Source organism: Podarcis vaucheri (assembly GCF_965113315.1).
Source record: "Podarcis vaucheri genome assembly, chromosome: 1".
In the NCBI taxonomy this organism is placed as follows: domain Eukaryota; kingdom Metazoa; phylum Chordata; class Lepidosauria; order Squamata; family Lacertidae; genus Podarcis; species Podarcis vaucheri.
Window position 1 is genome coordinate 88,063,704 of NC_138759.1, and position 22,711 is coordinate 88,086,414.

Genomic DNA, 22,711 nt, shown 5'->3' on the forward strand with positions numbered 1-22,711 from the left:
CCAGATGTTGGATTCAATCTCCTATCAGCCCCAGCTAGCATTGCCAGTGGTCAGAGATGATAGAAGTAGCAGTTCAATAAAATCAGGACCAAAGATTATTCATAGCTTCTTTACAGGCAACCATTCCTGATTCCAACCAATATCAAGGGGATTTTGCTGTCATCCATTTCCTGCACTAAGCCAGGATTTTCCCCCAAGGCTGTTTCAGAAATAAAAAAAAAACTTTATTCTGATGGCAGAGTTGAAATACCTGCAGGGCAGTGGTTTGTTCCTAGCAAGAAGTGCTGTGCTGGAGCCTGCCTGGAACCCCTGCTTCCTAATCTCAGGAGTGTGTGTCTTTGTAGAGAGAATGATAGTCTTCCGATATTCTGTTGACACTCATGAATTTATTGTGACTTATGTTACAAACAATCGGGTTGAGAAACCCAGGTTTCTGTCTCAAATTGAGTCTGGCTTGTACTGTTTTGGATTCAGCTCCCATCACCCTCAGGCCAATTGTTAGGGATGATGGGAATGAAGTCCAGCAGTACCTGGATGATCACAGGTTCCTCATGCTAGCACATGCAGAAGAAAATGTATTTTGGGAGGCAGTCTACCTTTTTGCACTTTTGTGTCCGTCTTATTTCTTGGTGTCCGAAACAGAGACAACCCAAGACCTTTTACTGCCTCAGGTGCTGTAGCAAACACCCCTATCCATGTCAAGGTGCATAAAGTACCCCAGGTCAGCCAAGTTGTTTTGGTACCTTAGAAAATCCCAGAAGCATTTTTCTGAGGAATTAAAAATTCAGTAATAACAATACATAAAATGACAAACAAATCTGTGGTTCTTTCATGACACTCAAAAAAAGCTGGCTAGCCTGGCTGAGGCAACCACCTCTGTTTGTCTAATGGTGGAGCTGCCCCTCCCAATGTAATTAGAAGGCCCCCCCCCCATCTTATTCATTGCAATGTATGATTGTTTGAGCTCATGGTGCTACCAGGAAAGTCATATGTGATCCCACTTTCAATAATGTTTGCACCTTCAAAAGGTTTGGAGTGGCCACACCACCATTTCCCATCAGTGTGTATCCACTAACCTCCTTCTGAAATTTCCCAGCTTTTTATACCACAAATGTCGGGGCCGGGGATTGTTCTGCTTCTCTTGCACTACACAGCTTCTCCAGACAGCATTAATGAGGCAGCACTGGGGAAGCATCGTGGAACAGGAATAAATCCACCGACTATGGCACATTGGTACCGCTCGCAATAAAACACCAATCTGGCCGGGGTCCATAGCCTGTTAAAATGTCTGAGCCGCGCTGCACTGCCTAGGCCACGCCTTCCGCCCTACAAGCCCCGCCCCGTAGCCGGGGAGGTGACAAGTCGATCTGGAGTTGAAAGTTCTGGTATTCCAAGAGAGTTTGTTTTCCTGGGCTAAGCCTTGTTGAGTCCCCGGCTCACATCCAGCTCTTCTTGGATGGCCTTGGGCAAGTCACCAGCTCTCAGAGAGTTCTCTCTTATGTGCAAAAAATTGAACACGTGTGTGTTGAGGGGGGCTGAGGAGGACGAGAATCCTAGAATTGTAGAGTTGGAAGGGACCCCAAGGGACATCTAGTCCAACCCCCTACAATGCAAGAATCTTTTGCCCAACGTGGAGCTCAACCCATGGACCTGAGATTAAGAGATTGATCGAGTTGCCAATTTAAATAAAGCATGGGGGGGGGAGTAAGCCCCGCCCCGCACAATGGATCATATACGCACACTATTTGAATGGCAATGCCCATCAACTTGTGGTGGGGCAGCCCCCTCAAATATTTTATTGGGGGAGGGCGAAGACTCCTCGACTCCTAGGAGTTGGCTCCTATGCCACTGATTGAACTATCCAGCTATGCCTCCGACCACATCATCATGCAATAATAGCGCTCGAATCCTTCCAACCCAACAATAAAAAGAATGATAATGAATGGCATTTCTGACCGCGGGTGGTGGCTCTCGAGGCGATGCTGGTGGGATCCGGACACTCCGCACCGAGGGGTGGGTGTCAGTAGCGCTCTCGCTCTGTGTGCGTGTGTGTGTATGTGTCCCGGGCTGCAAGGCAAAGGGCTCTTGCACGGGCCCGCCAGCCGGCCTGTCTGCCTTCGCCCCCGCCCCGCGGTCCTCCCACCCCAACGCAGCCGCGATGATGAATGGAGATTTGCCGTCGGACGCACCTGCTGCTGCGTCAAACAGAGTTTCGCTTTCTTCCCGCTTTGAACTCCCCGGGACAAGGGGCATCAAAGGGATTTTTGGGCGGTTAGGAAATCAGATAAAGGGGCTTCACCTGCCCCGCTGGCCCCTTGGCTAAAACGGGAGGGGGGCGTGGCGCAGGCAGCAGCGCGGGAGGAGGGCGCGGGGAAGAGTTCTTGTCGGGGTTGGGCCTAGGCGGCTCGAAGCGCCTGCTCTCCTTCCTTGCCCTTTCTGAGGCCTGCCCTCATAGACAAATCCAGCCTTCCTGCCCCCGTTGTACTAACACCAAGGAGTCCAGGCTCGCTCCGCCCCGTCCACAGGATCGTTTATCATCGGGGGTTCGTTTTGAGGGGTCCCCCGTCCTCCCCCCGTTTGTAGCAATGGGGCACCGATGCCCATGAGGGCTTCTGTGGCTTAAGAAAGAGGCGCGAAAAGGAAAGGGGAAGAAGGAAGAAGGGAAAGAATGATAGCCAAAGTGTGTCTTCTTGCCTCCTCCCAATTTGATCTGGTTTTTGTTTTAATGCAGCCAGGTTTGGGGACCTGGAGGAGGAATGCTGCTGAGGAAATAATATCCAGCGTGGAAGAAATTCTGAAAGTGTTTATTTATAGAAAGAGCTGGAGCTCTTTAAAAAGAAAAGGGAAAACAAAAGCAAAGCAATCATCCTTCAATCATAAAATTTTGTCACCAAGAAGGGTTTCATTTCATATGACTCATGCATAGTTTCCCTCTCCCTTGCTTTTTATGCCAAGGCGGGAAAACTTCAAAGGAAACAAATGTAGATGAGTTGATTGACAAATACCCGTACATTGCAAACTGGGGCTTGAGCCTGAGAGACAGGAGTTCAGTTTGCCAGCTCCTCCATCAAGGAAGATGAATGTCTGGAGGCTCCCTTTATATCCCTCTGTAAAATGGGCACAGTGATGATCTGTGTTGCAGGCAGTGCTTGTGAACAGTGATCTCCAATCATCTTGAGATCTTGCTGCAAAGTCCTGCAGTCTGAGTTCTGCATGTTTACTCAGAGAGGTAAGTGCCACTGTTCAGTAAGATTTGTTCACATGTAAAAGTATAGGACCACAGCCTCACAATGCAATCCTATGCATTTACTCAGAAGTAAGTCCCTCAGTGTTCACACTCTGAGATAAGCATGCAGAGGATGTCAGTCTACTCTTCACAGTTGTGTGGCTGCATACATTTAAAGCTCACAACTTCCCCCACAGAATCCTGGAAACTCTATAGTTTACCCCCTCACAGAACTACAACTCCCAGCACACTGTACAAACTACAATTCCCATGATTCTTTGGGGGAAGTTACATGCAGGAGTAAATTTCCTATTTAGTATCATGCACCCAGCAACAGGAATTTATCTACTTCTCTTTATGCTTTTTGTTTGTAAAGAACTTCTGTTGTAGGCAGCACTGCCTCCTCAAGATACTGTACTCTTGTGAGCTGCAGAAGGTCTTTTGATATGTTTTGAATAATAAAAATGCTTTCAGAAACAGAGTACTCCAAATCCTAACACTGTTCTTGGGAAAGAAAAAGTATTTTTATTATTGTTCTAAGTGTTCAAAGCACATTGGAATTTGTTTTTGTGGATTTGGTTTTTTATGTGAACATTTTCATCTTATGATAGGGGTTGGCATGGGGATTGTTAGATATTGTAACATGATTGTGATGTTGGTTTTGCTAGTTGTCTTGAGTTTCTTTTGAAAATTGGGTAGCATATAAGTTTTTTAACAACAGGAATAAGTAAAACACTTCATGCAACACGGTTCAACAATTTTTAGAGTAGTGGACAGGCTGGGCAGGTATTATCACCCACATAGTACAGATCAAAGGGTGAAGCTGGCCCATGCCTACCAAGTGAGCAAGAGGCCTAGAAGAGCTATGGGGGCGGGAGGTAATTTGGCTCATAGCTGGTGCTCTTGACTGCTGTGGTACACTAGCTCACCTGCACTTCCTTATAACACAAAGCACAAGAGATTCTGGGAGGATCTACAGCAGGGGCACCAAGTTTTTTGGGCCAGTGGATACATCTGGAATTTTGAAAAAGTGCATGGGGACCAGTCACAACATGGCTGCCTCGGGGTTGTGGCATAACACAAATTGGCTGCCATGTGGTGTTTGTAGCAGAGGCCAAGCTAGTTTAAACAGAGACTGAGCAGAGAGAGCATAAGTCTCTCACGCATGGATATTTACTGAGACCTTTCACAGGTGCAATAAGAGGCCATGACAGGCACATTGACACACGTGGGCAACTTCTGATGTCCATGCACACCTGTGGTCATGGACTGGGTGGATGCAGAGGAATGATGGAAGGAACCAGCTGGAGAACCACCTAGGGAAAAAGGCTCAGAGCCTGGGGATTGGTGGTGGGATGACGATGAGTGGTTAGAGTGAGAAGACTGGGAAGAAGAGGTGTCGGAAGCTGAAGGGGTAACAGGGCTTAGTGAGCTGGGAGAGTCTGTGGCAGAGGGAAGTCCAGAATTAGAGGCAGAAGCTGAAGTGGGAGGAGGGAGACCAAGGGGCAGAGATGAGTCAGGCTGGTGAAGAGTCATGGGTGTCGCTCCCTCCTGCTGCAACCAACTCCCCTCTCTCTCACACACACCCTGTCTCCCAAAACCAGAAGAAGGCTGAAACAGTTGGAGCAGTGACCAGCTGCATGCAGGTGCCGTTTCCAATTGCTTGGGAAAAGCCCTAGAGAGGAGGGGACTTTCAGTCTCAGCAACTGATTCATGGGGCAAGACCTACCGGGTATGAGCTGCTGTGCTCATTAGGCCTGACACTCAGCCAAGTCTGTGAAGATCGTGTTTTTGCTAATAAAGAGTTAACTCCAACTTTGAACGGTGTGATTTACTGCCAATTCGCTCTGTGACACCTGCATAGTCTGGGCATTTCTTTTTGGTATCAGGTCTAGATATGGTCTAGCCTGTTAGAAATGTTAGACTGCCGGGCTGAGAGCAACATCTCCATGCGTTTAAAGATACAGAGGCCAGCCTGGCTGACCATGACAGATGCTATACAGAGATGGTGAAGTGCAGCTTTGGCAGCCTGGGGAAGAAAGGTAGAATAGGCCTGACTGGGCAAGGTTGTGTCAAACTTGGATCCCAGCATGCTGAATATGTCAAACTGATTGCAGGCTTTTGTGGGTTGCAAAACCTGTGAGTAGGGATTGTGCCACTTCTTTTAGGTTCTGTGCGGAGCAAACTCTGTTGTTAAACAATCCTGATATTACATAGAAGAAAATACTGCTTTCACAGGGTGGAGATGTCAAGACTATCTCCAAAGCTCGTTTTAGCCCCCGAACAGTTCTTTGTCTCTCTCATGTGTATGTATTTATTGAAGGGTGTGTGTTGATGAGTATGTGATGGGCATTCTGCACATGCTCAGAGGCTCATGCTAGTACTTGAGTGAAATGTCTGGGTTGAATCCAGAGCTTAAGCTGAATGAGTGGAATATAAAGTGAAACAGTGTTGTTGTTGTTGTTGTTGTTGTTGTTGATAGAATACATATGACAAAGAAGAATAAAAACCGAGCCCTTGCTTCCAAAATGAGAGGAAAGGAAGCCTTTGGGGGCCTAACTAGAGAGAGCAGCTGGGCGCTTGCCCCCCCCCCCCGCCACTGGCACTACAATGGCCTAGGGTTTTATTTTTAGCATTCAGACGAAAGCAACCCCAGAAGGAGCCCCGACGGGGTACATTCAGCCGCTTTGCTAGCAGAACCCCAGGAGGCAGCTTTAAAACCCTGACCGGAATCTGGGATCTCGGTGAGGGCACTGCGGCGAGCAGTTTGTGCCAGGCTAAGTAAATGGCCTTAGCAGGACTGGTGGGTAAGCGAACCCTGCCTTTTCTCAGGGTCGGCTCCTTTGGAGCGCTTCCCTTCCGCCTCCCCCTGCCTCCCCGGCCCGGTCCCTCTGTCCGGGCTGCCGGAGGGAGATGGCAATCGGTGCGCTCGGAATGCGCCGCTTGGCACTCACTCAGCCCCCTCCCCCTCCGCCCTCTCCCTCTCTCTGTCTTTCGCCGTCCCCTCCCCGCGCTCCGCTTTGCCTGTCAGGGGGAAGCAGCCTCGTCCGTCTGTCCCTCCCTCCCAGCCTGGCTCTCCTCCTCCGCCCGGGACGGGGCTGAGGAGCAGCCGCTCGCCGGAGCCCGCTCGCCCTGTGCGCTCTCGCTCCGGGTCTCGCTGCGCCTCCGAGGGCGCACGGTGCGCCGCGCTGGAGAAGGGACCGGCGCTGGAACTGCCGGCCGCCTTCCAGCTCCGCGTTGCTGCCTGCCCCCACCCAGGATGCTGCCCCCGTCCCGGACCCAGCTGGGGCTTTTCTTCATCCTGCTCTGCCCGGCCAACATCATCGGGCTGTGGTGGTGAGTAGCTGAGTCGCAGCGCCCCGAGGGCGAGTCCCGGGGAGGAAGGGGCTCTCCAAAGGGGAAGGAGAAGAACGAGGAGAAGATGGAACATGGGCCAAGGGGAGGGCTGTTTGCTCTGCGCGCTGCACTCGCGCAGGGAGAGAGCCCCAGAGGAGTGCCGTCGGGGCAGCAGTCAGCCCCACGAACCGTTTTCTAGACTGGAGAGGCTCGGAGGGCTGCGGGGGCAGTTCTGGGGAGCTGGGATGTCCGAAGAGGAGAGGTGTTTACGAATCCCGTGGGGAACGCGATCTTTGGCCAGAACTGGCTCAAATTTGGGCTGCTTATAGAGAGGTCATGTTGGATGTGAGAATCCGCGACGGGGCAGGCAGTATCTTAGCTCCATAGATGCACAGGGTCTTAAGGAGCAGAATCCACCACCACTCCTCAAGTTCCACAGGATCCCATGGAATCAGTAGTACTCTGGGCTTCAGAAACTTTATAGTGTGAGGAGGACAGAGAGACCCCCCTCAAGAACCCAATTGAATTGCAGTTATATGCACTCTGAATTGCAGTCATATGTATTCCCAGAGACCCCAAAGAACCCATAGACCCTCAGAGAGCGCCTCCCCTCCCAAAAGATTTCTCTGCCTTAGCTTGAGATCTTAGAACATTGACGGATCTCCACAGAGCTGTCTCGTTCCCACCCACCTCTTCACTTTTCCGAATCTCTCTCCCTTCGAGTCCCACCGAAAAGCCCTCCAGCTTGAGGACGCCCCTTCTTTCTGCAGCCCGACCCGCCTCTGCTCTCCCCGCCCCGTCCAAGTCCCCAGGGATCTTCAGGTAAACGCGAGTCGCTCCTGTTGGGATGGGGCAGCAGACGCCCGGCGAGCGCTGAGTTGTCCTCGGGCTACATTCCTCGAGAAGGCAAGCAGGGAAGGAGCGCGGCGGGGTGGGTGCCTGGCTGGATGTCGAAGGCGAGGAGACCGACCCCTTGTCGAAAAGCCTCCGGATCCTTATGGAGAGGCGGGCGGGGGGCACCTTGCCCTGCCCTCCCCCACCAGTAAGTCAACTTTAATTAAAAAGACAGGGAGCAAGGAAAACGCAAGGTGACTCGGAGAACGCCCACCCCCGGTTCTGCCCCCCCTTGTTGTGTGGGGCCTTCATCAAAGTGTGCGGGGGAGGTAAGCCAGGGAGACAGAGGGAAGGGGGAAGCGAAGGGGGGTTCATTACACGAACGAGCCCGGAGCTGGGACCCAGCCTCGGAAAAGCCCAGGTATCTGTCGAAACATGACCTATTTAAATCTATTAAGAATTTCACCCAACCTGTCCTGATCCCTTTTTAAGTGCTTTCCAGGCTCGCTTCCTTCCATGCAATCCGGGACATAATTCATTAGCTAAGGTGATTCATCTCGACGTTGTCACACTTGCCTGACCTCCAAAATCAAGCCCTGAAAGGATAACCCTTTCCCTGCCTCCCTCTCACACCTCTTTTCCTGAGGGAACTTGTTTCCTTCCTTCACTGCCTGGTTGTCTCAGCCAGCTCCTTCCTGGAGCCTTCAGAAGTTGGAGGAGGTTTGACCCATGAGATATGGACCCTTAACAAGTTTGGAAGGCTTTTAGAGTAAAAGGGTGGGATATGCTTGGCATGCAGAAGTTCCCAGGTTCAGTCCCAACAATTGCTCCATCATAAGCATCTCCTCCAGAGGAACCCAGGGCCATTTATCTAGCTGAAAGTCCAAGCCAGTTGTCACCTTTTACTGAGCTTTTACTGGTGTGAATGATAGGGGAACTGGGTCTCTTTAATCACAAGAGGGAAGGGTGCTTTTGCACTCAGGTCCTGCTTGCAGATTTCCCACACAGGCATCTGGTTGGCCACTGTGAGACCAGGATGCTGGATTGGACATGCCATTGGCCTGATCTAGCATAGCTCTTCTTGTGTACAGGGGCTACAACTACCGTCTCCTGACCTCTCCAGGCATGTGTCTTTGCTGGTCCTGAAGAAGTAGACTTGCCACACATAGGGTTGGTTCTCCTATATGGGGTAAGGGTGGTAGCTCTATGCTGGAGCTTCTGCTTTGCCTGTAGACTGCCCCAGGTTCAATCTCAAACATCTCCAAGTAGGGGAGGGCATCTCCCATCTGAAATCTTGAGAGCTACTGTCAGTCCATGTAGACAACACTGAGCTAAATGGACCAACAGTATGATTTGGTATAAGGTAGCATCCTATGTTCCTGTTAATGTATGCATGTATCCAAAGCTTAGAGGCTGGTCACCGAAAATGTGAAATGACCATTGAAAAGCACTGGGTTTGAGGTGATACCAAACCATATGAAAGTTCTGCTCATCAGCAGTTAATTTTGGACGACCTATTCACGTGTGCAAATCACTTGATGTTGCAGCCATCGACAGATGACCATGTGTGTGGTGACCCAGTCAATGGTGGCACCTTTTTTGCTGTGTATGCGTGTGAGTTCTCACCAAAAAAAAAAAAAAAAGGAGCTTCAGCAGATATGCACAGACTTATACTAATTGCATTCCACTGAAAAATATCTAGGCAAGTATGGTGAACCTAAAATGAGCAAAAAGGTCCTTGCACGTACGTTCATATACATAAAATCAGACTTTTGTGCAGTCATAGTCAAAGAGAAGTCAAAGCAGAGGGACAACATAACCCTCTCAATCAGAGAGTTTTCCTGGTCTTCAGACCTTGGCAGCCAGCATGAAAGCAGAAATACCAAGTGATCCTTCACCCATAGGACCTAGGGTCAAAGTCCTCATTCACTGATTTGATCCCCAGTTCTGCCAGTTCATGCCCCAGTTTTTCTCTTCCAGATGTGCACCTTGCTTGAGTTTGCTGCAGCAAAAGAGCTTGGTTTTAAAATTACAGCAACAGATGGCTTTTCTGCATAGAGAATCAACAGTTTGGTGTCCCCTTTAGGTGGGAGATGCACCTTTCCCTTAGCACTGGGACTACTGAGCAAGGGTAGGGTTTATTTGCTTGCCCTTTGAATCCCTGGTTCCCCCATAGTGAGTGCTTCACTCCCTCTCTCTGTTTGCTTCTGCCTTTCTTCATCCCAGGCTAAGTTTAGGAGCAAACTCCTTTATTTAGGGTGCTTGCCTTTGCATCCTTTACTGGTCTTCAACTGGTGGGTTGGAACTCAAAATCAGATCATGGCCTGATCTAAGGTGGGTCACAACAGCCGCAGTTCTACAAACAAAAAAATAAGTAAATGAGTCCCCAAATGCATGTTTGAGTTAAGGGTGGGTACTAGGTCTGAAAAGATTAAAGATTATCCTTTAGAGCAGTGGGGCCTCACAACTCCAATCACCACTGACCATTAGCTATGGTTGTTGGGGATGATGGGTTTTTTAGTCCAACAACTCCTAGAGACCAAAGGTGGAAGACTATTGTTCTAGCGTCTAAGGGCTTCTTCTTCCTGCAGTGTTGATCTTGCAAGGAAGCCATTCACATCCACACAGTAGCTGCTCCAGACAGTGGGCTGGAGTGTGCCCACTCAACACCTCCTAGGGCTGGCTCAATATGTTTGGGCACCTGCATTAGAAAAGACAAATGACACCATCCTTCCCCTTTAAATAACATGGGGAACAATCCACAGGAGACCTTATCCTGTTCAAGCCCCATTGAAATGAATAGGAGCTGCACCAAAGTGCATCTTGTGCAGCTCTTAGTCATTTCAGTTGGGCCTACACAGGAATCCTAGTGGATAGTGCCTCCTTATCAAGGCTAGTGTAAGGAGCTGGCATTGTTGGACACCTACTGAGCCAATACACTAAGAAAGGACTGACTTTCACAGGACTGGTACAATACATTATACTGCCTGAGATGGGTGGACAGACCTTGCTGCCATCTCCTTCCATCACATCCTCCTCCTCCAGCAGCAACCCTGGAAAGCTCAATGCTGCTTTCCAAGGAATGGGCCTTTCTTCAGAGTGAGGCACTGTGGGAGAGCTTGCCCCAGAGAGTGAAGGCATCGCTGCCACGCTGGTGTGACAGTAGCAAGTATCATTTAAAGCCACTTGAAGAGTGCTTGCCACTGTCATGTCAAGGCAGCATTAGGACAGGTGTTCTCCAGAAGGAGCTCTGAGGACTAGAGTGGGAAGGGAGCAAGGGACATGGGCACAAAGGGCCTCTTGCCAAGACCCTCTAAAATAACAACAACTGGAGCTGGTCTGCCATATTTCTTTGTCTCCCACATGAGCTCCTCTTAAGGACACTCCAAATCAACTACTACTGCTTTGCCTCATAGCTCAGCCAATTCCCAAGACGTGCCACCAGACACCCCCAGCAGCATCCTAGGACAGCATGGGAAACAAGCAAGCAACATGGTAGAAGGCCCGGTCTTCTTGCCTGGTGCCTGCTGCTAGTACACACCAAAGAGCTTGCCCTGCCTCTTTGAGCTGTCTCTGCACAGTGGCCATCTCGTGAGAAGGCCTTTGTTGCACTCGGGGGAGGCCTGGACCGTTGTTTTCTTGACTTAGGCAGGATCACAACACCAAAGGTTTGAGAACCCCTGCTGTGGAGATTTGTGAATTGATATTAAATTTAATACACACCAGGAGGATCACACTGGGATTTCTCTTTTGGCACCAGTAGCATCAGGAGGAGTTGCAGCAGGAAAGGAGCTGGGAGTATTGCATGAATACTCAGTGCATGTCAAAACTAGGCACAATTGCTAACTGCCTGGAGCTACTCTTTCTCCCACTGAGTGACAAGCGTGGCGTTCTGCTGCAGACCATTTCTAGACATTTTTGTTCCATCCTTGCCATGTCCCCCCTTTCCTCTCTCATACCAAAATGTTTGCTATTTTAACACATACATTTACACTCCTAAGTGGTTTCTTTTGCTCATTTCCCCCCAGAATTCTGACAGTGATGGAGCTAGGCCTGGGGTTGTAGTTGTTGTTGTTGGTTGCAGGAACATTTTGGCAGCTGAGGACAGGGGAGAGTGGAATGGACAGCTACAAGCAAGGATGCAAAAGACCCAGAGCTGGAACTTGACCAGGATGCTCAGGATTAAAGCAGTTGGGATCTTGGATGGCAAAAGAGAGCTGGAGACTCATCTGGAAGGAGAAACTGTGACTGTCTTGTGTGTATTGGCAGAGATCGAGCTGGAAGCTTAAGGGGATAATGCAGAGGAGGGCAGAGGTTCAGCATGGGTTGGCTTCTACTTGGCTTTTGTTTAAAATTAATTTTAAAAAATAACCCAGCTGCAAAACAGTGAAGAAAACAAGCCTGGATGCAAAAACACATTGCACAAAGAGTCTGTCCAGGCTATGCTTGTCGACTTCAGTTCTTGATCAGGAAAGCTAAATCGATCCAAGAGAACAGATTGGTCTTAGCACTTTAGCTTTGGCTTATTGGTGTTGGTGTGCTCCTGTTGCAAGGAAGAGGGGAGCAGCAGTTAGTGCTGGGAGTGTACTGACAGCGCTGTGTCTGTGTGTGTTCTGCTGCTGCACAATGCAAACAAAGGCAGCTGCATGCTGAATTCAGTTCAGCACCCCAAGACCCCCCAAGATGTGTGAAAGAAACACCAGCTTTCTAGTTAAGAATGTGATGAAAGGTTTTTAACAGGGGTAACGTGTAGGTAACATGGGGTGAACGCTCAAAAGAATTGGTCCAGAGATGAGGTCCAGTGTTCGCCCATCTAGAACAGGTGTGTTGAACCTTTGGTCAGTTAGATGTTGCTAAACAACCATTCCCATCATCCCTGGCTGTTGGCAGTGATTGTTAGGGCTGATGGGAGTTGTAGTTCAGCAGCAGCAGAAGAAGAGTTTGGATTTGATATCCTGCCTTTCACTCCCTTTAAGGAGTCTCAAAGCGGCTAACATTCTCCTTTCCCTTCCTCCCCCACAACAAACACTCTGTGAGGTGAGTGGAGCTGAGAGACTTCACAGAAGTGTGACTGGCCCAAGGTCACCCAGCAGCTGCATGTGGAGGAGCGGAGACGCGAACCCGGTTCCCCAGATTACGAGACTACCGCTCTTAACCACTACACCACACTGGCTCAGCACTGGCTCAGCAACATCTGAAGGGCCAAATGTCCCTTACACCCTTACTAAATATTTGCCCTTGCTATGATTAGTGGAAGAAATTGCTCTAAAGAATCAAATACCTGAGTAGGGGACGGGCCATAGCTCAGTGGCAGAGCATCTGCTTTGCTTGCAGAGTGTTGCAGGTTCAGTAAGTGCCATCTCCAAGTAGGACGGGAAGAGATCCCTGTCTGAAACCCTGCTGCCAGTGAGCATAGACTAACTCAGTATGAGGCAGCTTCCTCTGTTGTTTAATTTGCATATTTTATCCAGGCCTCAGAACTAAGCTTTTCTTAGTGAATAATTAAAGTTACATTGCAACACAGGTTTATTATTATTATTATTATTATTATTAGTGCTATTTTTCTAGAAAAATAGGTGCCGAAACTCACCATGAACACCTCCCTTGTTCACATAGATTGGCAAAAAGCCCTAATTATTATTATTAACAGCCTAAATGGCTCACAACCTTGGTGTTATGCTATGCAAGCTTATCACTTTGGTGAAGTAAAGCATACTGTGATGCCTGCAACAGATAGAGTACCTGTGGCTGTGTAGCAGAGAGCAGGTGAGCTGTAGAGTGGGTCCCCACGCTTAGTGAGAAGTATGTGTGGGCAGCAGTCACTCACTGGGACCTATGGAAACTTGCCCTCTTGAGGAACTGCTTAAACTAGGGATGGAGAAGCTGTGGTCCTCCAAATGTTCTTGGAACTCCAGCTCCCATCAACTGCAGGTAGCATGGCCAATAGTCAAGGATGATGGGAGTTGTGGTTCCAGCAACATCTGGCGGGGACACAGATTTCCTATCCCTAGTTCACACTGTAAGGTACTCCTGGGACCACAACCCCAGAGATTGTTTCTGCCTCTGATTTATTTCCATTTTCCAGAGGTGACTCAGATGCAGAACTGCGTAAAACAAAAACTGCAGTCCCTGGCAAGACCATAGGCACTTAATCAGAAATAACCCAATACGTTTCTGTATCTGCAGCAGAAAATCCAAATAACATACTCTCTCCTAATTAAAAAAAATATCCAGAAAAATAATAATTCAGTGGTAGCCATTTTGGGCTTTGCACTGACACCTACCTCCTAATGTGGATATGACTACTTCCCCCATAGGGCTGGGCCTGTCAATGTAGCTTCTGGTAAAAGTGGCCCTGTGGGGTATGTAACCATGTAAAATAATGCTGTTTGTTTATAGATTAAATTTGCACCCCACCAGTTTGACATGAAAAAGCACTAATGATGAAATGAGGGAAATATACAGCAAATAATAATAATAATAATAATAATAATAATAATAATAATAATAATGGTTGTACTCCTTAAAAAAAACAAGCCAAACTAGCAGTACTGTAGCTGTTATCATACTATGAAGTCAAAGCAGCCATAACATCTCTCAACAAAAAGAAACAGTAAGAGAGCTGGATACATTTTAAAAATTAAAATATGCTCGCTGAAATAAAATGGTCTTCACTTGTTTCCTGAAGATCACAGGTGAGCAGCTCTGCTAAGCTTCTCCAAGGAGGGACTTCCACAGTAGTGGTGCAAGTGTCAAAATGGACTGCATCTTGTGCCAGGCAACCTAACTTTGAACAGTCCTAGCATTCAAATCAGAATCTTACCTGATAACCTTAATACACTAAGCTGAACACTCCACTGTCAGAAGCAGCAACACTTCCGAATACCAGTTGCTGGAAACTGCAAGAAGGGAGAGTGTTGATGTGCTCAGGGCTTCCTTGTGGGCTCCCCACCTGCATCTGGTTGGCCACTGTGAGATGAGCCATTGGTCTGATCCAGAAGACTCTGGATTCTTAACATACTGAACTAGACCGTTAGTCCATCTAGTTCAGCTGACTCTCTGGTGTGCTGTCCTTTGGGTTGTGGGGTGTGAGACACAAAACAAATGTATTAGGGATATATTTAATTTAGCTCTATCAGATTTTAGTGGAGAAAAGTGTATGAATCTTCACACTCTCCGCCAGACTCTCTGCTGGTGTAAAGAAATGGAAAGGTGCTCAGTTCCTCAGGATCTGGCTTTTCCTGGAGTAATCTAATCACTCGTAAAAAGCTTGGCCACGGTTCCTGTGGACTCTGGGCACAATATATGATTGATCTCATCCAGTGGTTTTGACATTATCATGCTCCTTGGGGGACAAGAAAACCCTAATTGCGTCATCTCAGATCTGACAAGATGTACTTATTCCCACCACAGACAACTTGGCAAAGGAAACCGACCCCTTGATCTGAGTAATAATGGATCGTATAGCTGCAGAGATTAACGCCTTGGACAGTCAGCACTGGGGCTTGTGGGAATGCAGACTGAGATTTAATAGCCGCAGGATTGTCCCAGGAGGCTGCTCTCTGGATCCCGAAAGGGGCCCACAGTCTCTGAAGTCCTTCTTCTTTACAGGGACATGATTTGAATAGAGAAAGGAAGCATCTATACAGAATTTAGCAGTAGCCAGCAGGGGGCAGCAAAAGAGGCAATGGGTGGCAAAGAGTATCATTCCAGGTTCTGAAGCAGGCCAGCTGTGTAGGATGTGTTAAGCCACGCCTTCTTCTGTTATGTCCCTCCCCTTGAAGCCTCATTGGACAGTGCTGGGTCTTCTTTGGGAACAGAAGGACTCTCACATAACTGCTTGTCTAAAGGGATTTTGTTTACTGAGGAGAACATTATTACCTCCCTTTCTTAAAAATGGTAGTTTCGAGTATGTAGCAATGAGCAATAGGTTTATGCTGCAGGAGGGGAGATGGATTTAGTCTAACTGTAGGCGTAGGAGCAGTGGAAGCTTCCTTATACAAGGCCTAGTATTGCCTACCTGGGGTAAAGGTGGTAGCTCCTGCAAACTGGAGATGCTTAGAATTGAACCTAGGATATTCTACATACATATGGTCCTTCCCAATCCTAAGTAGGTAAACTCCAGAACCTGTTCTCCTTGCAAGTAAACACAGCCACTGATTGCAATTACAATTAAGTCCCATATATAATGTTTATATCAAGCAAAAGCTTAAGCATTTCAAAGACCCTTTAGACAACAGCAACCCATTTTACAGGTGGGAATACTGACACAGAGATTACTTGTTCAAGTCAGCCATTGATTCTGTAGCAGAGTACCTGAGTCTGTAGCACAACCAACTTGAAAAGCTATCTTGGGACAGCCATCTTGGGAGAGAGAATTTACTCTCTCTCTCACCACCTACACCCACAAAATGCAAGGCAGAAGAAAGGGAACTGTCAGGAAATTCACAATTGCTGGCTGAGGATGATCCAGACTGCTCAATCACCGTTAAGAACAACCCTGTTAGATCAAACGAAATACCTGTTTACTCCAGCAGACATGAGGCCCAAAACCTCCCATTGTTGTCCCCAATGACTGGAATTGGAGAGAGTACCATTGTAAACAGCCACTTATAGAGATTCTCATTTTAGGCATTCTTGCTTGTGCCCAAAATGCCACTTAATGTAGCATATTTTTTTTTAAAAAACAGTTCAGAATTGCTCCCCCCCCCAATAAAACAGGTAAACATAAAGGACCCCTGGATGATTAAGTCCTGTCAAAGGCACCTATAGGGTGTGACACTCATTTCCCTTCAGGCCAAGGGATCCAGCGTTTGTCCACAGACAGCTTTCCAGGTCCTGTGGCCAGCATGACTAAACCGCTTCTGGTGCAACGGAACACCCTGCTGGAAGCCAGAGCACATGGAAACGCCTTTTACCTTCCTGCTGCAGCGGTACATACTTATCTACTTGCACTGGTGTGCTTTCCAACTGCTAGGTTGGCAGAAGCTGGGACAGCGGGAGCTCACCCCTTTGCGCCTGTTAGATCAGGCCAATGGCCCACCAAGTCTAGTGCCCTGCTTTCATAGTGGCCAGCCAGATGCCTTTGAGAAGTCTGCAAGCTGGACATGAATGCAGCTGCACTCTGCCCACCTGTGATTCCCAGCAACTGGCATTCAGGAGCATTACTGCCTCTGACTGTGAAGACAGAGCAGGGCCATTGTGGCTGGCAGCTAGTTATAGCCTTGTCTATCTTTTAGCCATCCCAGTCAGTGGCCATCACTGTGTTCTGCAGAAGTGAGTCCCATAATTTAACGCCGCTGCCACATATGGGTAGTATTATACTCACTGATGCGTATGCTGAGAACACATCTATATTATAATGTTCAGTGGTAGGGGCGAGGAAACCTGCAGCCCTCCAGATGTTGCTGGACTACAACTCCAATCATCCCTGACTATTGGCCATGCTGGCTGGGGCTGATGGGAGTTGTAGTCCAACCATCTGGAGGGCCACAGCTTGCACAGCCTTGCTCTATGGATTTTGGTGGTAGTGTATCCTTACTGCATCAATATAGCAGTCAGTATTATTATCTCCAGGTTGTAGATGGGTAGATTTACAGAGAGAGATCTACCTAAGGATGTCAAGGGAAGACACAGGAAAGGCAAATTTCAAACCAGAGATTCACAACTCATGGGCAGATGCAACACAAGAAGCAAATTTATCTGGTCTGTGGCAGATAAAGGCATGGCACACATTTTGCCCACTGCTTCCATGGAAAGAAAAGAAAATTGTGTTCAGTTTTTGTGTGTGAGACAGCTATTTGAAGCTGCGTTTTAATGTTACACCTATTTGAGGGCTTCATATGCAATGCCTCGGCCATGCCCAGATATGTGTTGCATGCTCCATAGCTGTGAGGCCCTTATTGCTAGATGTGCTGAGTCAATTGTAAAGCCCGACCTACCACCCAGGAAGGGCTCAGGCTATGTGTGTCAAAATATACTTCTGGCCTCCAGAACACTGTCTGGAGTGTAGCATGGCCCTTGAGAATAGAGAAGCTGGCCATCCCTGGCATAGTGCAACAGTCTGCAATGTCAGCAAAATAAGGCCCCGTGATCCCCTAGCAGGAACTACAGTGGTACCTTGGGTTACATATGCTTCAGGTTACATACGCTTCAGGTTACAGACTCTGCTAACCCAGAAATAGTGCTTCAGGTTAAGAACTTTGCTTCAGGATGAGAACAGAAATTGTGCTCCGGCAGCGTGGCGGCAGCAGGAGGCCCCATTAGCTAAAGTGGTGCTTCAAGTTAAGAACAGTTTCAGGTTAAGTACAGACCTTCGGAACAAATTAAGTACTTAACCCGAGGTACCACTATATAGTAAACTGTCAGGAAAAAGATGAGCACTTTTCTCATCCCACCAGAGCTGGCCCTGCCATTAGGCAAAGCAAGCTGGCTGCATCAGGCAGTAATGTCAGGCAGTGGGGAGCAGTGGCAAAATGTTGGAGCAGTGTAGGTCTGGAAGCCTGCCCTGTGTCCTCTAAAGCAGCCTGCTGCCCCGGGAGGATGCTGCCCCATCTCCAAGTGTTGAAATAAAACTCTTGCCAATTTGTGTTTCTGGAGTGGGGTGGTGGTACAATCTTGTCCTTTGCTTTAGGCAGTGATACGTCTTGACCCAGTTCTGGATCCTATCTGGTGTGTGACTCTATTAGCTTAAGAAACTGAGGGATCATCCCTACTGTTTAGGGTGGACAGTGGGCTTCCTGCACACCCATTAATTTTCCATTGCTGTGGGCACATGTCGTCCTGATTATCCCCTCACCCATTGCCTCTCTACATGAGCTCCTTGTTGTTGGAACCTGGTGTGTGGATGAAGCAGTTAAGAAGGAACTTTCTAATGTTCTTAACAATTATGAAGGTGCAAATGAGCAAAACCACCCCTGAGGCTTCTTTCCAAAACAATTCTGGATTCTTCTTAAAAAGAAAAACCTCTCTGTATTTATTTCAGGACTTGTAAACTATTCCTACTGCCACCCTGTCCTTGTACAAGGATTGCTTCTCTGTTAGCTTCAGGAAGACAAAAATTTTACAAGCCTTTGCATAAAAAGAAGATAAAATCAGACCTCCTAGAACAAGCTAAAATATAAAGTCTTTTGTCAACCCAACTTTACACTAAATACTTAAACAGAATCTTGGAGTTGCTAGCTCACTTTGTGGCATTTCAGGACCGTGTTTCCAAAGGCCTAAACTTGCTGAGACAGAAGATGAGAGAAAGAGTGTGCAGGCCACATGATTAGGCAGAGTGAGGCAGCCGCCTTGAGTTGTAGAAACACTATACTTTTAATACATATTTCTGCCACATCCTTTGCTTCAAATAAGAAGAAGAAGAAGAAGAAGAGTTTGGATTTGATATCCCGCCTTTCACTCCCCTTCAGGAGTCTCAAAGCGGCTAACATTCTCCTTTCCCTTCCTCCCCCACAACAAACACTCTGTGAGGTGAGTGGGGCTGAGAGACTTCACAGAAGTGTGACTAGCCCAAGGTCACCCAGCAGCTGCATGTGGAGGAGCGGAGACGCGAACCCGGTTTCCCAGATTACGTGACTACCGCTCTTAACCACTACACCACACTGGCTCTCACTGTAGTTTAATCTCCCCAGAGTGACAATTCCCAGCAACCCTTAAGAAGCTACAGTGCCTGGGATTCTTTGAGGGAAAGAATGTGACTTAAAGGTATAGCATGGACATAGCTTCTGATGCTGGGGTGTGGGGACAGTGACTGCACTTCCCCCTGTGCATTATTCTCTGTTGGAAAACAAAGCTGGGTGAGCTGTGCAACAAGTGATTTCCTGAGGCAGCCTCCTGCCCTCAGGTGTGGTTTAAGATGCCATCCCATTGTCAGTGCTGAAGTAAGTTCAGTGGACATGGTGCCATCTTGTGCTTCACCACAAGTAGCAAAATGTCTTGGGACTGCGCATGCACAGACAGAGGTGTGTATTTGTGTGAGAGCTTATCTTTGTGATGGGCTTTGGAGCAGGGATTTCAAGGTAAAAGGGAGAGCTGGGCTATTTGAATCACAGCATATGAGCATATCACTGGCTTGCATATCTATGTATCTATTGCACCTACCCAGTTGACCTACTGATTATTGATCAGCAACAAATGTGGAGCCACATGGATACCTATTACACAGGTGGAGAAGGCAGGATGGGGTATGACGGAGGGTAGTTTGGCTTGTTGCATCATGGTAATGTAATAAGATAAAGCAGATGACAGCACCAGATTCGGGAGTGGGAATCATGGAGGCATGACCATCTCTTCTAAAGGCTACCCTCGTCTCCCACAGACAGAGAGCCTAGCTTCATACCTTAGGGGGAAACCCAGAGATGCTAATGTGGCAATCCTGTCTTCACTTACAGGAATACCACTGAACTCTGTGAGGCTTACTTCTTGGTATGCCTCATGTTGCTCCTTGACCTTAGATTCTCATCTTACTCAAATATATTTCTGTGGGACATTTTGTTAAGAAAGGGACCTGGCAGAACTTGCAGTCAAACATTTTGTCATGGAGAAGGAGCCATTTCAGACATTGATGCTAGAACAAGTATCAATTGCTACTTTACAAAGTTTAAGGTCTCAGAATTCTCAGAAATGCCCCAAGGTTCTCCCTTAAATTTAAGATGGTGGAGCTGTAAGGAATGCCATCAAATGAATTTGTACCAAGATGCTGAAAACTCAGAGCTCATCTTAGACTAATACATCTCTGTGTATGATCTGCCCCCCAACTTTAGATGCTGGACCGTGGGATTGAGGTTTTATCAGTGTAGCATTTGGGCTGGTTAATTACTCAGTTGCAAAGGCAGAGATGAGTCAAGCACATGAGTGACGTCCAGGAAATTCTTTAACCCAAAGCAGTGGAGTCAAGACTCTCTGCCCTGGGGGTGCTGGAGTCCAGTTGTGTGGTTATAATAATTCCTTTAGCCCCAAATCCCTTTGTCACTTTGCCTGTTCCACCTATGGGCTTTGCTGTGGAGCCATAGACTGCCCACTTCTAAGAGAATCACAAATGCTTTTGTGGCTCTGTGTGTATTTATTTACCATCTTTCCACTGCAAAGCTGTGGGAGGAGGAAAACCTGTGGCTAAGGCCGGGATGCTGGTGAAAGATCTGGGTTTGGTTCCCAGATCTGTCAGCGACTCTCTGGGGGATCTTGAGTAACATGCTTCCTGTTTGTCTGCATTTGTCTGGCCATCTTTCTCATAATAAATGCCCATCTTTCTTTCTGTTACACACAAATCGTGAAAATGCTTATACATGTGTTGCAAACACTGTTTTTCATAAGGAGCATTCACATATATTTGTGACCAAGATTTTAATTTATAATATTTTAGGCAGAAATAACCACTCCTGGCAGGTGCATGTACTGGGTCAAACACACTGCCAATTCAAAAAGAAGTGGGACTGCCTTGGAGACTCACCTGTACCAGTAGGACCAATGTCAAATAGATCCTTAGTTTTGCAGAGAGAGGATTGCTAACAGAATAACCTGAGTCTGATACACTCCTTGTATTAATGGCCCCTCTGGGGTGATGCTGGTACCCCCCACAACAGGTTTGCCTGTATCTACCGTCTGTAATCTTGTATATTGATCTTCCCATAGAAGTATTAGAAGTTCTTTCACCAATTGGCACATCAGAACAATGGTTCTTTATGCTTCACATATTTATCTTTTATACTGGATATATGGCCCCTTCACAGTGTGGGTGTGTACACACACCCATTCATTCTGCATCTAGTGCACTCCCACTAATGGTCTGGGAAGCAGTGTATAGATGATGTTAGCCACAATCCATATATATCCTGTTGCTTCTTATAAAATACCGCATTTTGATGCATTCCATCCCACCACACAACCAGCTTTCATCCAAAACAAGCAAAAGAATGACTTATCTCTCTGTCTTTGAAGATAAATATGTGAAGTGCAGTGACGATTGAGTGACCTGCACAGTTTGCTACCAGGGTTGCAAAAAATGTCTACCAGCCAGTCTCCTCTGGCAGCTGCCTTAGCTTCTACGTCGGGTGCAGAGGAAGGATGGAGGACTGTCACTTCTGCAACAGCCCATTCACTCACCTGCATGGAATTCCATGCACTCAGCTGCATGCGATTCATCATTGCCTATGGCTACCAGGCAAGGGCTTAAATACAAGGGAAGGGCTGTGGTTCAGTGGCAGGGCTCCTGTTTTGCATGCAGGAAGTCCCATGCTCAATCCCTGACAGCTCCAGGTGATTCTAGGAAAGCCTCCCTTTCTGAAACCCTGGAGAGCTGCTGCCAGTCAGTGTAGACAATACTGATCTAGACAGAGCAATGGTGTGACTCACTAAGGCAGACATCAGCCAGGGCATGATGATGCTGAACAGGAAAGGATTCCCCACTGGGGACAGAGGAGTTTCTTGGTCAATAATGTTCAGGAAGTGTCTCAATGGGTATGATACTGTGCAAGTGTCAGGTGGGTGGCTGCTCTTTTCTTGTTTTATGGCAAGCTTTGGTGCTTCTCATTTAACAGCTTTCCTTTTCACTGCCTCTCCATGACAGGAAAAGGTTATGCTGTTGAACTTCTGCCTGTATCTCACAAATTTTGGGTGTGTGAGCTTAAGACATAAAGGTGGAGTATAAACTGTAACAACTCCATTTTTATTTTAGATGTTGGATATCATCAGCATTCATTCATTATGTTTATCAAGTATTGTGGGTGAAGTGTTAAAATTGAGCAACCTGCCTCTTAGGAATCTTTTTATGATATTAATTTTTCAAGAAAGTAATCTTTATGCAAAAATATTGTCATTTCATATTCAGCAAGTGTCTATCCAGTAGTGTTGGCTACTGAAGCCCAATATGTCATTTTCTTTGTTTCTGTGATTTGCAAGCCAAGTTTTTGCGTGCTTTAGTCAGATGTTAGAGAGCTCAGGGCTCCTGCATCTTTAATAGTCCTGTGGAAGACAGGACAACGGTTGCTTTTATTAAAGGTGCACGAGTCCTGTCCTCCTTTGCACCTGGCCAACCCAGCATACTCCCATTATTAATTTTAATGACTCAGAATGAAGTTGGAATGGACCACATCACACAAATGCAAACACACTCTTGCCTCCCATCTGTGCTTGAAACTCACAAAGCAAAGCAAACACAAAAACAGAGGCTTTGGCACCTTAATTGTGTTTGCTGCAGCAGACCTAACCCTCTGGGAAGTGTATCAAATGACTTAAACAAATTGTGACATTGTAATGGCTATTTTAGGCACCTCTAATAACAGTTGCACTATAAATGTTACCACTAATGGCAAAGTA

General features: G+C 47.4%; 1 protein-coding gene across 4 annotated transcripts in view; it reads left to right on the forward strand.

Annotated features, from left to right (window-relative positions):
* Nucleotides 1-2,412: 2,412 nt before the first annotated feature.
* The window catches only part of WNT6 (Wnt family member 6), a gene marked incomplete at its 5' end in the record, with an annotated part of 45,396 nt that continues 25,097 nt past the window's right edge, over nt 2,413-22,711 (forward strand). For 2 of the 4 annotated variants that reach the window (XM_082201797.1, XM_082201796.1), the window contains one exon: nt 2,413-3,229. Coding sequence is in view for 2 of the 4 variants with exons in the window: in XM_082201796.1 (XP_082057922.1) it covers nt 3,214-3,229 (16 nt within the window). Of the gene's footprint in view, nt 3,230-6,011; nt 6,563-22,711 lie in introns of those variants that run through there. The other 2 variants (XM_082201795.1, XM_082201798.1) reach the window with 2 other exon arrangements.